Genomic DNA, 16,949 nt, shown 5'->3' with positions numbered 1-16,949 from the left:
TTTGATAAACTTGCTCTCCCCCTTATGTATCCAGTGCATTTAAACTCTCTATAGTCAACTGACAATTTTTTTTAAAATGCCGGTCTTGTACACTTTTAATTAACTTCCAGTTTCCATCCATACTGCTTGATACGGATCACAAGTAAAAAGAGCTATAATTTCGTAAATAAAACATTCATCATTTTCCAACATAAAAAGGTAAATGCTAAGAATCTGAATAAATGTATATTGAGCTACATATTTTCTTATACTAAATCTATACATATTTATCCTTTTAGTTAAGACATTCCAAATTTAATGTGAAGACTATATTTATCATGGAATCATAGAATCACAGAGTTGGAAGGGACCTCAGGAGGTCATCGAGTCCAGGCCCCTGCTTCAAGCAGGATCAACCCCAACTAAGTCATCCCAGCCAGGACTATGTCAAGTTGGGACTTAAAGCCCCTCTGGGGTGGAGATTCCGTGACCTCCCTATGCAACGCATTCCAGTGCTTCACTGCCCTCTTGGTGAAGTAGTTTTTCCTAATATCCAACCTACTCATCTCCTTCTGTAGCTTCAGACCATTACTCCTTGTTCTGCCGTCTGTCACCACTGACAGCAGTTTCGCCCCATCCTCTTTAGAACTCCGCTTCAGGAAGTTGAAGGCTGCTTCATCCTCTTTAAATCACCCCTCAGTCTTCTCTTCTGCAAACTAAATAAGCTCAGATCCCTCAGCCTCTCCATAGGTCATGTGCTCCAGCCCCTTAATTGTTTTCATTTCCCTTCATCATATTTAGTAGCAAATCAACATGTTTTAATGTTTCTTAGCTTTTCTTTAGGAAAACAACTAAAACAAATGCAAAACAAGATTAATATCAGAGATTTAAATTGAAGTTTCCTTCTTGCTGATTTAAATCCATGATTCAAATAAGTTATTCAAATTTGCTCTGACTGTTACAGAATTTCTTATTCTTTCCTCTGAAAAATCTGGCACTGTTCTTTGTTCGATACATAGCACCAGATTTTGACAGACCATTGAATTATTTAGTTTGGTAATTCCTGTGTTCCTAAATTTGATTTGGTTTAGAATGTTGAGTTGCTGAGTGACAGTTCCTGTGTCATAATTGCAGAATATTGTTTAACTGTGCATTTTGATCATAATCCGACTGTTCTCTCACAGGACAACTTGTGAGAGGTGCTTAACTGTATTCGTAATGTGAAGTAAGGGAGAAAATCAAATCTTATCAAGTAACAAACAAACAAACAAAAAGGATATTTAGCATGTACTTGTGTATGCCTGGACCTTATTGTAACAGCAACGAAGGGTCCTGTGGCACCTTATAGACTAACAGAAAAGTTTTGAGCATGAGCTTTCCTGAGCACAGACTCACTTCTTCAGATGCTGGTCTAGCATCTTGGCTTTGAAAGAGTTGCTTACTTTTTAGTTATTAGCTTATGGCCTGGTTTCCTGAAAAGGAACAGGGAACAAATGCAAAATGAGATTAATATCAGGTATTTAAATCTAAGTTTCTTGCTTGTTGATTTAAATCCATGGTTGAAATAAATAAATTTACTCAGAGGCTATGTCTAGACTGCAGGCTTCTGTCGACAAAACTTCAGTTGACAGAAGTTTTGTTGACACTGTGTGCGTCCAGACGGCAGATTTCTTGGAAGAGATCTGCCAGTCAGGAGTGTTCTGTTGACATCCCTGTATGCCTCATTCCATGAGGAAGAACGGATGTCTCGACAGAGGGTTTTCCCAAAATTTGGCCCTGAGTAGACAGACCAAATGTTGGAAAAGCCTCTCTCAACAGAACAGTTGGCAAAAGATACACAAATTGTGGGGTGCACTTTGTGTATCTTTTGCCAACAGTTCCTCGCATTCTGAATGTTAGGGAGTGTCTCCACCAGTACGTCTACAAGAACATCTGAAAAATGTGTACAGGTATGTCAGACCAAACGTCCAAAAATGGTGGATTTCGTAATTAGTGTACACCTTTGAATGTCTTTTTTTTTCTCTTTTTGGGGTGATGGTTGTTACCTGCCTTTTCCCAAAGTATTTAGAAATCTCTCATTAAAAAGCTTAATGTATGTAGTAGTAGCAGCATTTGTTGGCTTCAGAGCATCGGAAATCAAATAACGAAACGTCTAATTCTCATCTTTAAAAGATTCTCTCTCTCTCTCTCTGTGTTTTAACAGCTTTCATATTAATATTGATTCAAAGTGCCATTAATAAGTATTTAGAAAAATACTGTTACTTATGTGCCTGTGCCAGTTGATATAATCTATGACACTCTCTAAAAGCAGGTGTTTCAGGCATGCTGTGCTATCTCCTAATTCTAGGGTGTCCACCCAGTTCTGAAGCAACTAGTGAACTAGCCGCATTATTCTAAAAATGTAAACAATTTTGTGAGAAAGACCTGAAATTTTTTTATTTTCTGCAAATTTGTTTTTTGGTTTAAATTTTTTTGAATGCAATGATTTTTGAGTTTTTATTGTTCAAGTCCACTAGCCACATTCAACTACAAATAGCCACACGTGGCTAGCATACTGGACACCACAGTCCAAAGTGAACTCCTGGGAGAGGTTGCACATGGAGAACTAGGCATTTTGCTCTAAGGACCCCTGCTGAACTTGGGGAGGCAGAGCCTGGCAACCCTGCAGGGGAGCCCTCCAGGAGTGGAGGCCCATCCCTCCAGGCAGCTGGCCTGCTCTCCTCGTCTCTGGCAAATCCCCTTGTCTGGGACCACTCAGGTCCCAAGGGTACTGGACAAGGGAGGTGCAGCCTGTACTAACTTGCTCCAGTCAACTGGGAGTGAGTCAGAGTAATATAAATGCTCTCTCTGAGCCCCACTAACTGCAAATGCACGGTTGTCTGACTCTTACAGTAAATGTGTTTCAGCCCACCCTTTGGTTTGCTGGGCCCATGTGGCAGCTTAGTTACAGGATGACGTTAGGGAGCAGTGTCAAGATCTAGGCTGTCACCCAGTTCCATAATGTGGTTTTATAACTGTGTCATCCTCTTCACATGACAAACAGTAAACCATATTAGAAATATAACACACAGTAAACTCTTTCTTATCTGGCAGCCCTGGGACCAGGAGGTTGCTGGATATGCAAATATTCTGGATAACAGAGCAGTATACCTAGCAATGCATAACACAAAAGAAAAACGAGTAGATTAAGAAATAAACAAATGTATGTAGAGTACTTTATTTAGCAACACTGTTGTACGCTGTAAACTTATATACTGTATTTGCCGTACTTACGTGTATTTACGTTCACTGTACTTTCACTGATTTCCATAAGGGAAACGTGACTAAAATTTACTTATGGTTAAAATCCTCTACTTTGGCTTTGAAGAATGAGGGAAGAAGAGATGTGGTTGGAGTAGCTTGAGCTTGTAATAAAGGCCCAGGTGGATTTCCTTGGCAATAACCTGATTCCTTTGGGAAGACAACTGTGCCTTTGTAATGCTTGGTTTTAGTTACAGAACTCCAAGGCTTTTAAATAATGTTAGTGCAGGTTCAACCTCTTCAATCCAGCAACATCTGTAATCCATTGTGATTTTAGTGAGTCAGATGTCCACTTATCATGGGTGTGGTCAAGTTTCCAGTGGTCCCATAAAGTCTGTGTCCTACCAGTTCTGGCTTTCAGTGTTCTGTGCTGTTGTTTAACTCCAATTTACCCCTAAATTTCTTTTAAAAGCCCAGTAAGCAGTGGAAGTGTTGGTAATGCTGTTGGACAATATTGACCTCCTGTGGTTCAGCAAATTCTCTGGTTTGGCATCTGTCAGGTCGCAACGATGCCAGACTAGAGAGGTTCAACCTGTGATAGGAATTGGGATATGACTTTTCATCTTGTAAGTGAGCTGGACTTGATTATTAATGTCTAGAATGTTGTGTGTATAAATATCTTTACTTTGTAATTTTTCTGCAGGCATGCTGTACTGATGTGGAGACCATTTGAAGCTCCGATTGGATCCCACCATTTCCTGTTGTATGAAAGAGGATGATTTGCTGTCAGGAAATAACTTTCATAGGCAGACCTGGCAATGATGAGATTTGGCATGGGCATTATGAAGAGTCTTCATTTAAAGAGGAGAGGCTGTCTTCTGTTGAAGATTTTATGTCTGGTCTTTTTGGCGCTAATCTTTTGTGAATTCTTAGTTTATTATGTGGTGATATTTCAATGCCATTGGCCAGAAGTTAAAATAGAAGCTCGCAGGGGTAGCAAAGAGTCTTCAGCACCTGTCTTGAAGGCCATGTTTTTATCTGATACCCACCTGCTTGGTGAAATCAAAGGGCATTGGCTAGACAAATTACGAAGGTAATCAATTTTTAGAACTTTTCTGAGCAGCCAGGTATAAGCCGTAGTAAATGTAGGGGCAATTGTGGCAAGTAGCCACGCTGGTTTCTGACATGCTTATCTGAATTTTGGGTGAAGAGAATAATGGAGGGCTAGGACAGCACAATGTCTGACAGATCCAGGTAGCTAGTACTGCTGTTACAGTGTGCTGCCATAAGTCTGAGTGCCTCGTCTGGCTCAGAGAATCCATTCCAGTTTTTAATACTTAAAACATATACTGTGTATTACAAAATGAGCTCGTTTTTTTTTCCACAACACACTTGTTAGTCAGGAGTAGAGGAACTGATAGGAACACGCCGAGTGTAACACAGTGAATCAGTGGCAGGGCCAGGACTAAAATCACTCTCTCCAAATTGCTGCTCCCTGGTAATCCACAGAGAAGCAGAACTTGGAAGGAAAGTGCCCATTTTTTCCTGGCAGGAGCTATGCAGCTGGGTGGCATCATACTCAATCTGTACTGAACATTATTTATCTATTACTAACCATAAATGTACTTAAAGAGCTGGGGAGAGAGAGCCCAAGTGCTGATGAGACTGGGGTGAGCGAGGTGGGAGTCTCCTTTGCTCCACCCTCCTGAGAGAAACAGTGCTTTTATCTATAGTGTCCCTTCATATGTGACCTGGCATTGTCCAATTAGATGAACTAATAAAGACTTCTTTATTTTTGACTTCAGCATTGGCACCTTTCATGTGATACTAAGTGAGTTTATAAAATCTTCAGTTATGACCTCAATCTAGATGTGATTGGTTACATGATTTGAAATGTTTCAGTGTCCAGCACAGGGACTTGTTCTGAGCAATCAGAACGTTTTGCTGCAGAAACAAATGCATTCTGCCAAGTGTATGTGATTAGTCAACATACTTCTACTGACTAATTTTTATGTACTTTGAAAATAACCTGTGATTAAAGGTTAGTATACTCACTTTATGTATGGTGTCTCATGTGCTGGTGCTGATCATGGTTTTTATTGGGGGCTGGAGGGTGCAGGAAGGTAGCTCAGGAGTTGGCATTAAATCAGTCTTAAAATCTAGCTGGGTTTCAGAGTAGCTCTTTTATCTTCTGAGAGTCTGCTTGACTGTCTTGTCAGGAAGTCCTTGCTTAATCAGAGTAAAGATCAAGCAGTTAAGAGTCTGTTGATAACAGTGTTTCTTGTTACGTAGGGAATGGCAAATGGAAAGAGCCTTCCAAACTGCCTTGTCGTTACTGGAGCCAGATATTGTTTTCATCCTAGGAGATGTCTTTGATGAAGGAAAATGGAGCTCCTCCCAGGTAAAAAGGTCCACATCTACTGGTTTTCAGTGTTATAAATGCTGAACTATTTTAAAAGAAATGGGGCTTCCTGGAAAGAAATGGCACACAGAGCAAGCCAGGCTTTATTTGATCTTCTTCTTCTGCAGTTTCTTTATTGCAGATTTGTAGGCCTTGGTTCAAGATAGCATACTGTGACACAGTGACCGCAAGGTAGCTGCACTCAAGTGTGAGTGGAGCGTACGTATGGGCACAAATAAGATCAAGCTTTAGGCATTGAGTTCATCTGCAACACCCTACACACCTACTCTCTTATACCTGAGTACAAAGTTAAGAGGAGGCAGGGTGTTCACCAAAAATGTGCATGTCTGAGGAGGTGAGAGTTAAATGTGACCCTCTTCATGCTTGTGAAGTGCATAGCCTGTGAAAATGGTAGGGAAAGACAGATTTCTCCTGCTTTTGGGAGTGGGGCTTTCCTACCTGTAATTTGTGGAAAAAAGGTAACCTATGTAATTTTTTTTTTGCCATCACTGATAGGCTATTAGCATGAGTGGGCAACAGTTCAGACTTTAAAATGGCAAATGACTAACTCAGCCTTTTACTTTAAAGGCATTATTGGCCTTCGGAATCCCAAAGAAGTGCATTGCCTAGTGTGTGTGAAAGCTGTTGACAAATAAATTTTGCAAATGAAAACAAGGGACTAAGTCACGCCTGCGCATTATTGGGTTTTGGTGTTTGGGATTCTGACCTTCTTGATAGCTGGTCAGAAATTTCAATTTGTGTCCAGTATTCTAAAGCCAGTTCATAGTTGTTGTTGCAATATTAATGACACTAACAGCTGTTGTTAATATTGTCCATATTCTGTTCTGAGAAAATATACAATGGATGCTGCTTTTGTCTTGGCAGTGGTAGATTCCAGCAGGTTGACTACAAAGTGATATTTGACAGCTCTTCCTGGACCTGATTTTTCCAGTAGCTTCTTTCTCCTCTCCCCAAACCAAACATAGTAGAAAACATAACAATCTGAAAGTAACAGCCTATGCTGAGTTCTTTCATAGTTCTCTTCAATATCAGCAGTTTTTACAATTTTCCTGCAGGCCTGGGCAGATGATGTCAGGCGGTTTCAGAAAATGTTCCGACATTCAGTTCACACTGAACTAATGGTTGTTGTTGGCAACCACGACATTGGCTTTCACTATGAGTAAGTATTTCAGTAAAACTCAATATAGCGTCAGGTATGAAATGTCAGGGTGTAAGCAGTAACTCAGAGGTCAAGAGATTAAATTTCAGATAGGCCTCAGAGTCAAATCTTGTTTTTTCATTTGTCTTTTGACTTAAACACCTCTCTCTTCCTCTGGCAGTGTGTTTGAAATGAAGAGTCAGCCTTAAAAACACACTTCTCTGACTGCTCAGATGGCGCCTCCACACCTCTTGCCTTACCCCTAAGTTAGGAAACAAATGGCAGTTGTCCTTACTAGATTACCTTTTTCTCCTCCTGAATGAGGTCTGGAAAATGGAACATTCCTAAAATGCAAAGTATTCTTATGTATCAAGTCCTCTTGTTAAGGATTTATGTGAGCTGAAAGACCTCTACCTGTACAAATGTCTTTACAGCATCTCCAGCCTTGCTAATTACAGCAAAACCCTGAAAAGAGCTTTCTGTGTCTGAGTGGAGTAGTTATAAAGACCAGTTATTATATTCAAAGCATTTCAAAATAACTTTTAAATCAGACTTTGTTTGCATAATGTTGATCAGCTACATTAATAGATAAATTACTCAGTCGTTTACAGTAGGTTCACCTTGGATGTTTCTGTCCTGGACTTGGCAGCACCTGTTGTCTGACTCCTCTGTCGTCGTCCTGTCCTGGGAAAAGTGGTTGCTGTGTCTCAAGCACTGATGGGTTTGTGTGTAGTTGGACAAAAGCTGATGCTTGGTCCATGGTAGAGCAAGTATTGCGGTGCGGATGTGATGGGTGTTGGGCCTAAAACAGCAGCTTTTTTCCAGACTCCTTTCTTCTATCTATGTCTTTCTCTGTCTTTCTGCCCTGTGCTACCACTGAAATAGCTCTGCCTTCATGTATAGATTGGTACTCAGAGGCAAGGGAAGATTTTTTTTCATGGCCCCAGAGGCTCTCATTTGAGCTCTGCCTCCATGACTAGCCCTCAAAACTGTGTGAAAGGTGTGACTGCTTGGGTCTTTGTGAGAGTACCTCCTGCAGGTGCCAAATCCCATGACTCACCACTTGTTCACCAGATTTGGCAGTACTGAGTAACTGCTGGCTTCCATGTGAGTCCATCTTTGTTACCTAGGCTTTTGTCTTCAAGCATCAGGTAAAACGAGATGTGATATAGAGACAAACCCTAGGTGTAGCTTATGTGCACAGTGAGAATTAAGGGTGCCCTATGGAGGAGGTATCTTCATGATCATATGGTCAAACTGCTGCTGTAACTCAAGAGCTGTGTCTACACGTGCACGCTACTTCGAAGTAGCGGCACTAACTTCGAAATAGCACCCGTCGCGGCTACACGCGTCGTGCGCTATTTCGAAGTTAACTTCGACGTTAGGCGGCGAGACGTCGAAGTCGCTAACCTCATGAGGGGATCGGAATAGCGCCCTACTTCGACGTTCAACGTCGAAGTAGGGACCGTGTAGACGATCCGCGTTCCGCAACGTCGAAATTGTGGGGTTCTCCATGGCAGCCATCAGCTGGGGGGTTGAGAGACGCTGTCTCTCCAGCCCGTGCGGGGCTCTATGGTCACCGTGTGCAGCAGCCCTTAGCCCAGGGCTTCTGGCTGCTGCTGCTGCAGCGGGGGATTCATGCTGCATGCACAGGGTCTGCAACTCGTTGTTGGCTCTGTGTATCTTGTGCTGTTTAGTGCAAGTGTGTCTGGGAGGGGCCCTTTAAGGGAGCGGCTGGCTGTTGAGTCCACCCTGTGATCCTGTCTGCAGCTGTGCCTGGCACCCTTATTTCGATGTGTGCTACTGTGGCGTGTAGACGTTCCCTCGCTGCGCCTATTTCGATGTGGTGCTGCGCAACGTCGATGTTGAACATCGACGTTGCCAGCCCTGGAGGACGTGTAGACGTTGTTCATCGAAAGAGCCTATTTCGATGTCGCCACATCGAAATAGGCTACTTAGATGTAGGCTTCACGTGTAGACGTAGCCAAGCTGTGCTGCAGTGACCAAAAAGGTGCTTAGGGGTATTTTGCCCCATTCCCTATTTTGTCAGCATTGTAAGGGGATTTGTATCTGTTGTACTTCACATTGTGCTTGTATTGGGGGTAAAACTCCCTGGCTTGGTTGTGTGTGTCTGGGGCTAGAATAGACTGGGAGCAGCAGTATCCATCCTACTGAGAATCTGAATTCTAGGGTCTAATCTTGATCAGTCACCATTTTGGGAATTGCCTTTTACATCTGGAACAGAATTATATAAAATTATATTGTTTCTGAGCATCATGCTACTTAATTTTTTTTTTTTTTAACACAGCATGACCACTTACAAGTTAAAACGATTTGCAAAAGTTTTTAACTTCACCTCAGGAAAGCTAATAAGCCGAAAGGGGGTTAAGTGAGTATAATATTTTGCCAATTTTTTGAGCTTTTTCATTGTTTTGTTTAAACTTTTATTTTCCTGCAACAGTTGCAACTTGTTCTCATGAATATTTGTCAAACATCGAACATTGTTCACTCACAAGAAATTTTATTTATAAATATTGTGAAGGGAGCTGTTGTGAGCAAGATGACTTAGCAGCTTTCCAATGGAAAGAAAACATTCAAAGGATATTAATGGCAGTCATATGTGCTCAGAAGAACAAGAACCGATTTGTTGTATTTGTATTCTTTTGTTTCCAATCACTTGTGGTGGCCACTGGTTGCCAATCTTAAACCATGAAAGGGGCTTAGTGAAATGTTCAACATTAAAGTGCTAAAATTTAACACCAATGAAAACTCTTTGCTTCTGCGGTGTCCCAGGCTCCTCCTGTTTACGGAATATGCACCTGATCCTGCAACCCTAATTCACATGAGTTACTGTAACTACTCTCCTCAGCAGGATTTGGCCCACAATGTATCTGTCATCTAATTGCCAAGCTTGTTCTCACCTTTACTTTTATCAACACTGGTGAAACTGTTTATTGCCAAGTAAATATTTCTGTATTTTCTTAGCATGTCCTTTTGTCATGTGCTTACAGTGGGAGAAGAACATTGGGTTCACTGAAAGACATCATAATTTTGTTTGTGAGATAGTGGTGAGAAATATATTTTACTCATCTACACTGATGTAGGTTGTCCATATATAATAATTCACAAGATTGTAGAAAGCAAATGCTACAAATATATCACTTAAAATTCTTAAACTTTAGGAAGTACTTTTGCCCAAGAAAGTGAGAGTGCTTTGTGCAGGCTTCTGAGAAGGTAGACCTCAATTTAATACAGTCTTGAATTACTCAAGTCTGTAGCCTCAAATACACATTTCAGCTAACATTTTGCTCACTTCTGTATATAAACACACCATTCTTTCCCCCTCCTTCATGTTGAGTAGTGGATCTTTCTTCCTCTGTGGTGTGAGCAGGCTGTCCTAACTAAAGGACTATATACCCTTGTCAGGTCAGAGCATAGTATCAAGAAATATTCAAAGCTAAAATCTACAGCAAATGCAGAGTTAGGTAGAAGCTTCCTCATGCTGCTTTGCTGGAGACCCCCATGGTTAAGTGGGACTTATCTTTAGGTGTGAATCAGACTAAGGGCTTTCCTACACTATGCCAGAAGGATGTACACTGTGTTCTGACTGCCATGTGCAGATTCTTCTTGTGTGTCTTAAAGGGCACCTAATTCATGTCAATATAGAATATGAACTAGATACTTTTTAGAGCTTGCTAGTAATGATGTAATGGAGTATCTGGTTACATGACTAACCAATACGTATCTGCTAATTAGTCTGTGCTACCAGTTACTTGCATTCCCTCCATCCCTAGTAAATAGGGAATGGCTGGCTTAGTGTCTATCCCTGCATCCCAGTCTCAGGCAGTTTCCCCCCACTGCCACTCTGCATTTAAAAGGCTGAGCCAGCACACAAGCTGGCTTCTCCTTAGTCCCCCTTCCCCACCCCTGCTGCTCTGAGGAAGAGCCTAATCCCTATTGCAGGAAAAGAAGCTGAACCATCCTATTGTGTGGGCTCAGCCTTTTAAATGCAGAGCAGCAGGGGTGGGGGGAAGAGCCTGATCCCCAGGCTGGGGACGGAAGCCGAGCCAGCTGTACGCTGGCTCAGCCTTTTAAATGCAAAGCAGCAGAGTGAGATAAGGGCAGTTAACCCAGTAACTGACAAATTACAGTTGTTACTTGCTCTTTAACATCCCTACATGCTAGTAGGGTGATTGGAGTGTAACATGTTATAGTGATTTACTAGTCACAGCCTTGACACTCTTTGTGAACAACCTGTAGCCAAGGTCCAGGTTCATTTCTGGGGCCTTCCCTGAGCAGATGCTGCCAAGTGCAGTATAGCTTTGTTTTAACGTTTTGCTCACAGGGTCTCTGGATTCTGAGATACAAGTATCACCACAGGGTCTCACCTTCAGATTTCAATGTTGTGGACTGCTGCACTGCAAAAGGCTATAATTTTAAACATTTATAACAGCTTTAAGCAATGCCTCATAAGTTGTGAGGCTGTAAGATTAGTCACAGCACGTAATTTGTGCTGTGCAACCTAATTGACTAGATTAGTGTCTAACAATAAAATAGATGATCAAGGAGAGCTGTGGTTGCATGCGGTCAGTATTTGAGAGATATCCAGTGTGTGGTCAAAGCACAGTCGTTATTGAATTCATTTTCATATGCTTTGAGCTTTCTGTCTGACTTATGAACATGTTTGCACTATTTTTTATTAGAGGGTTTGTCTCTCACCATTGGTGGCTGGAGAGCTAAGAGGTGTCTTTCTCCAACTCCCTCTCTGTTCTCCCCCAGTTTTGTCATGGTGAACAGCATTGCTCTGGAAGGTGATGGGTGCACTGTCTGCAGCAGAACGGAGGCAAAGCTCATGAAGCTTTCTTATAAACTGAATTGCTCCCGACAGGTAAGAGTTTATTTCAGGTAGTCCATTCGCTGTCATTCGGAATTGGTGTTAGTTATGCTCAGGCTGGAAGGCAGAATCTTCTCCTTTGAAAAAATCTCGGTCTCTAGTTGGTCAGCAAACCATCCTTCCTCTCCTAGTTCTCAGGCCTTGTCTCTTTGATCATTCTTACCTCCATAGTCACTGTGGATCTCAGTGTGCATGTTGCGGACTCCCTCTGCCCCAGTCGTTCTACAGGTTGCACCTCATCCAACATAGCCAGGACAAGAGAATTTGCCAGATGCGGGGAGGTCCAAGGCTCCTGGCTCCAGACAGCCCTGCGCTTCTGGAGCTGCTGCAGCTCCAACCTCCCTCCTCAGAGACTCAGGCCCCTTGCGTGGGCTTCCTGGGACTGCCACAGTCTCCAGCCTCTGCCCTCCAGCTGCTGTGGGGTAGCCAGGGGACTCTGACTCTGTCCCATGGTTCTGGAAGGCAGGCAGGGCTCCTGCACCATACACAGCCCCAGCCTGGTACTCTCTTGACCATGTTCATTCAGTCATTCACACAAATTTGATGATAACTGGCAGGAGACAATGGTGCTTGTTTAAAATGTCACTTGAAATAAGAACAGCTGTTCAAATGGTACAGTTGTAGCCAGCATCACAAGATGTTTACATTGCAGGTGTGCTAAAGATTCATGTCTCTCTTCATGATTCAGCCACCGTTGCAGAGGCCATACCATCCATGCTGATGACAGGTTCTGCTTGATAATGGTCCAAAGAGGAGGAGCTCAACACATGTTCATTTTTACCATTGGAGTCAGATGCCACCAGCAGAAGGTTGATTTTCTTTTTCAGTAGTTCAGTTTCTGTGGCATAGCAGTGTCGCTCTTGTAAGAGTTCTGAAATTATGGTGTACACCTTGTCCCTAGCAGATTTTGGATGGGACTTTAGATTCTTAAACCTTAGTGGTTTTTTTTTTTTTTGTTTTTTTAAAGAAATCTCACATTGATATCATCTTCACATTTTACCAAACCTGCTGTGAAAGTGTTCTTAGCATGAACAAGCTGAACGTCTCTGGTTCAGTAATGCTGCTGGACCAGAGAGCCCCTGGATCAAAGAGCCTTGGAGGTTAGGAGTCTGGCAGTTGGGGAGGTGGCAGCTGGGAGTGAGGTTAGGGTGCTGGTGGCTGGAAAAGTAACCAGGAGTTCAGCAGCTGTGTCTGGCAGCCAAGCTGGACTTGGGCCAGGGCTGGACTGGCAGCAGAGCAAAGTGACCTGTGGCAGGGAGTCCTGTGGTTGGGGCCATGAGTGAATCTTGGCAAGGGACATGGAGCCTGCAGCTGGGGTCACGGCCAGTAGCAGAGCCCAGCTGGGGGTCTGGAGCCCAGGAGCTGGGTCCAGTGGCCAAGAGGGGAGCTGGACTAGCCCCCAGTTCTGGCCGTGGAGTTGGACTGGGGGCACAGAGCCTGGTGGGGAGTCCAGTGAGGTCAGCTGAAGGACCCAGGGTCTGGCAGCAAGAGGGAACAGAATTGACCTTTTCTGGTTTGGCAGACTTCCTTGTTTGGGACCAGACAGACCCCAAGGATGCTGGGGGGTCCAATCTGTGTACTATTAAATATGTGGCAGCATGAAAATAGAATAAGGCACACAGAATTCTCCCCTGGGGAGTTAAGTCACACAATAACACTATTTTTAATAAGCATCATCATCATGGAAGCATGTGTCGAGGTTGATGGCTGAAGCATGAAAGGGCATATACGAATGTTTAGCATCTCTGGCACACAAATACCTTGCAATGTCAGTTACAAACAGCCCATGCAAATACTTGCTCTCACTTTCAGGTGACGTTATAAATAAGAAGCAGGCAGTGTTGTCTCCCATAAATGTAAATAGTTTGTCTTTGCAACTGACTGAAGAAGAAGTTGGACTGAATGGACTAATAGGCTCTAAAGTTCTGCGTTGTTTTGAGTGTAGTTATATTAAAAAAACAAAAACCCCAAAACCCATATGTGTAAGTCACATTTTCACGAGATACAGATTGCACACTACTCATAGGAGGTGAATTGAAAATGCTATTTTTGCCATGCAAATATTTAACAAAAAATAGTGAGCACTGTGTATTGTATTTTGTGCTGTAACTGAAATCAATATTTGAAATGTAGTAAAAGTATTTAATACTTTTCAATTGGTACTGATTGTGCTTAATCTTTTTGAGTTAATCACGAGTGAATTGCTATAATTGACAGTCCTTGTATTATGCACAGGGCCCTTTTCTATCTACCTTCTTCCTGTCATGTTTCCTTCTAACCCAAGCTATCATGCTGCTTTTACAAAGGTACTCTTTTCAGACATGTCTCCAAGTCTTGGCCAAATTAATTTGTGAATTTACCTTAATTTCCTTCAGCTATGTAAGTGAAAAGAATATCAGATCACTCCCATTTCATCTTCCCTTCTTCATGGAAACTTTGGCATCCCTGATGATGATTTTACTTTTATTTTAGGCTTCCTGAATCTGCAGACTTTCCTGTTACTGCATGAGTGCTGCATCTGAATACACTAATTTGATTCCTCCCATTGCTGAAATGTTCAAGCCTGTTTTGGTATCCTCAAGACCACCTGCCTTCTGTATAGCTATTCCAGCTCTCTGTGGTTCAGCATGTTCTGTAAAGTGTTGCTGCCACCTTCTGATACATCCATAGAGAATGCAGTTACATCCATGACCACCTTGAACAATTTAACTAGCTTGTTCATTACAGTGCAGTTCTAAATTCATGGTCTTGATTTTTAAAACACTTTCTGAACTTGTTTCAAGCTTCTGTTCATCTAATACCATCCTCTTCTTTATTCCTCTACAATCTCACTACTGCATGAGGTGTTCTGATTCACCTGTCATTTGAAACAGACCTTGTGCACAGCAACTAGCTTTCTTCAAATCATCCCTTACCTATACTTCTTAATTTCTGTCCTCTGACTTGATTTTAGTCTGTAAGGCCTCACATGATTAGTTTCTCTGATAGATACTGTAAACAAGTATCTTGCAATTATCCTAGTTTCTTTGAGGAAAATATCTTACATGGTCTTCAACTTAGCATTTTGGTCCCAGGCCTCCAAGCAAGTGATGACTACGGAACTACTGCTGCACAGACAACAAGGTAACATTTGTCTGGTTTGATTTTATTAGCAGGAACAGAATCATTCCAAGAAAAGATGCCGTGATGTGGAACAGCTTCCAGCTTCAGAACCAATCCTTTTACAGGTGTGTTACGAAATTAAGTGGGCAGGACTTCACCATTACAGCATCTTTGTCAACCTTTTACAAAGACTCCATTTGCTAATTAATAACTCATTCTTGCTTTGAATCCCTGTCAGCATTACCCTCTTTACAGAAGAAGTGATGCTGAATGTACTGGAGAAGACTCTGCTCTTCCAGAAGAAAAGAACATCCCATTTAAAGAAAAGTATGATGTACTTTCTCGAGAGGCTTCACAGAAGGTTTGACCATTTAACAACTTTGGTTAAATCACAGTACCTTTACAGCCCTTCCTTAATTCTCTGCATAATATTGGAAAAAAGCAAATGCTCGCTGAGACAAGCTGAACACAGCTCCTCCTGGACTAGTCAGGCCTGTGGGATCCTGCTGATAGAATGGCTCCACATAAGTTCAGGGGATGCTCAGTCTCTTTGTCCTCAGTGTCGCATTTTGTTCTATCTGTAAAGTTGTAGAGTATCTGGGATAACCATTTTTGTAGGACTAATAAAAAATAAAGTCAGTGATCTTGTCCAGCACTCTAAAAACATCACCTTCACTGAATCACTGCTGTTAATGTTCTATTTGTAAATTTTAATAAATTAATTGAACAGATTTTTTTCTGCAGCAGAAATCTATATGCTCAAGTGTAAGAGGGCAGATCCTCTCAAAATCAGTGTTACTCTTCATTTAAGATTGGGGTGATTTAAAATTAAAATGAATATTATATTAGTGGAAGGCATGAAGATTTCAAGAAAATACACTGCAAAAATAGTAGCCCAAGTAAAAATATGGTAGGAGATCCTGCTGGAAGCAAAACTAGGTATTGGATGTTGACTTCAAACATAACTTCAAGTTTACCCTTTCACGATTGTAATTTTGTACTGTTTCCAATATAGCTGTTATGGTGGTTTCATCCGCGTTTGATTCTGAGTGGCCATACCCACAGTGCATGCGAAGTGTTGCATAATGGGAAGATTCCAGAAATCAGTGTCCCATCATTTAGTTGGAGGAACAGAAACAACCCTAGTTTCATCATGGTAAATTTAAAGATTTTTATTTTTGTCAGGTAACTTCCATAAATATAAATCAACATGGCAATCAACTATTTATTAAACGGCAGCTACCTGTTTTTTTTAAAAAAGGTAGAGTACCCACCCTCCCACAAAAACCAACATTTACTTTAAATACACTGCATCCACTTTATAAAGCACATCATGGGAGCCACACAGGTTGCGTGGTACAAAGAGGTGCTGTTAAAGATCTATTTTGTAAAAAGCATTTATAACAGAGTTTCTTATAAAGAGGGTGCAGGGTAAACTATTGACTGGTTTAAAAAAAATCATCAGTACCATGCACTGAACAGTAAAAAGGCTAGTTTTGTTTGGCTGATTTATCTACTATGAAAATAAGACCATATCTATCTCAGATTTCTACATGGCTTTCTTGCCTTTCAGACTCACCCATTAACCACTTCAGAGAGGCCAAGTTCTCTTTTGTCTTCTAATAATCAGCCTCCTTAGTTTCAATTCATGTTTTCTACTTTCAGTTAGAATGTAGGGTAAGCTCCACCAGATAGTTCCAACCTACAGGACGTTCTTTGTCACGTACCACATAGGGATGGGGAAAATAACCAGTTTGCCAACAGTCCATTTTTGAAAAGTTCTATCGTATATAGCAAAACCTAAAATTGGTTTGTTTTCTTGTCAGCATGTTGTGGCATGGGGACAAGAACCTCATCTCATTGCTCTTTGGTTTACACTATTTAGCCCATAGACACCAAGTTCTTCCTCACGCTGTATTTTATCTGTCTGTTGGCATGTTTTTTGCTTAGTAGCCCTGGTTTTACTAGCTGCTACCTCTCCACTCAAGTGCTTTTGCCTGTTCTGTTTTCCTTAAAGTGACTGCTGTCAAACCCTGCACATTACCTCTGCAGCATGTTTAGTTTCCAGTGCTATAAGATGTGGACTGACTGCATAGCAGAGGCATTGGTGCTACATTAGTCCCAGATCTGCAACCCAATGTTCTGTAGCTGTTTTTGATGTAGAATCAGTAAAA

At 41.8% G+C, this 16,949-nt stretch overlaps 1 protein-coding gene across 8 annotated transcripts in view; it reads left to right on the top strand.

The window, feature by feature from the left end:
* MPPE1 (metallophosphoesterase 1) overlaps positions 1-16,949 on the top strand; it is a 43,673-nt gene that overhangs the window by 24,571 nt on the left and 2,153 nt on the right. For 7 of the 8 annotated variants that reach the window (XM_074987469.1, XM_074987466.1, XM_074987467.1 and 4 more), the window contains 8 exons: positions 3,923-4,312; positions 5,512-5,620; positions 6,697-6,800; positions 9,088-9,168; positions 11,559-11,667; positions 14,826-14,900; positions 15,014-15,136; positions 15,791-15,931. In XM_074987469.1, the coding sequence (XP_074843570.1) occupies positions 4,038-4,312; positions 5,512-5,620; positions 6,697-6,800; positions 9,088-9,168; positions 11,559-11,667; positions 14,826-14,900; positions 15,014-15,136; positions 15,791-15,931 (1,017 nt within the window). In that variant the 5' untranslated portion in view covers positions 3,923-4,037. The remainder of the gene's footprint in view (positions 1-3,922; positions 4,313-5,511; positions 5,621-6,696; positions 6,801-9,087; positions 9,169-11,558; positions 11,668-14,825; positions 14,901-15,013; positions 15,137-15,790; positions 15,932-16,949) is intronic. The other variant, XM_074987471.1, reaches the window with a different exon arrangement.

The sequence above is a fragment of the Carettochelys insculpta genome, chromosome 2, assembly GCF_033958435.1.
Source record: "Carettochelys insculpta isolate YL-2023 chromosome 2, ASM3395843v1, whole genome shotgun sequence".
NCBI lineage: Eukaryota > Metazoa > Chordata > Testudines > Carettochelyidae > Carettochelys > Carettochelys insculpta.
The sequence above is the reverse complement of the archived record's forward strand: the minus strand, read 5'-3'. Positions and strand labels throughout refer to the sequence as shown.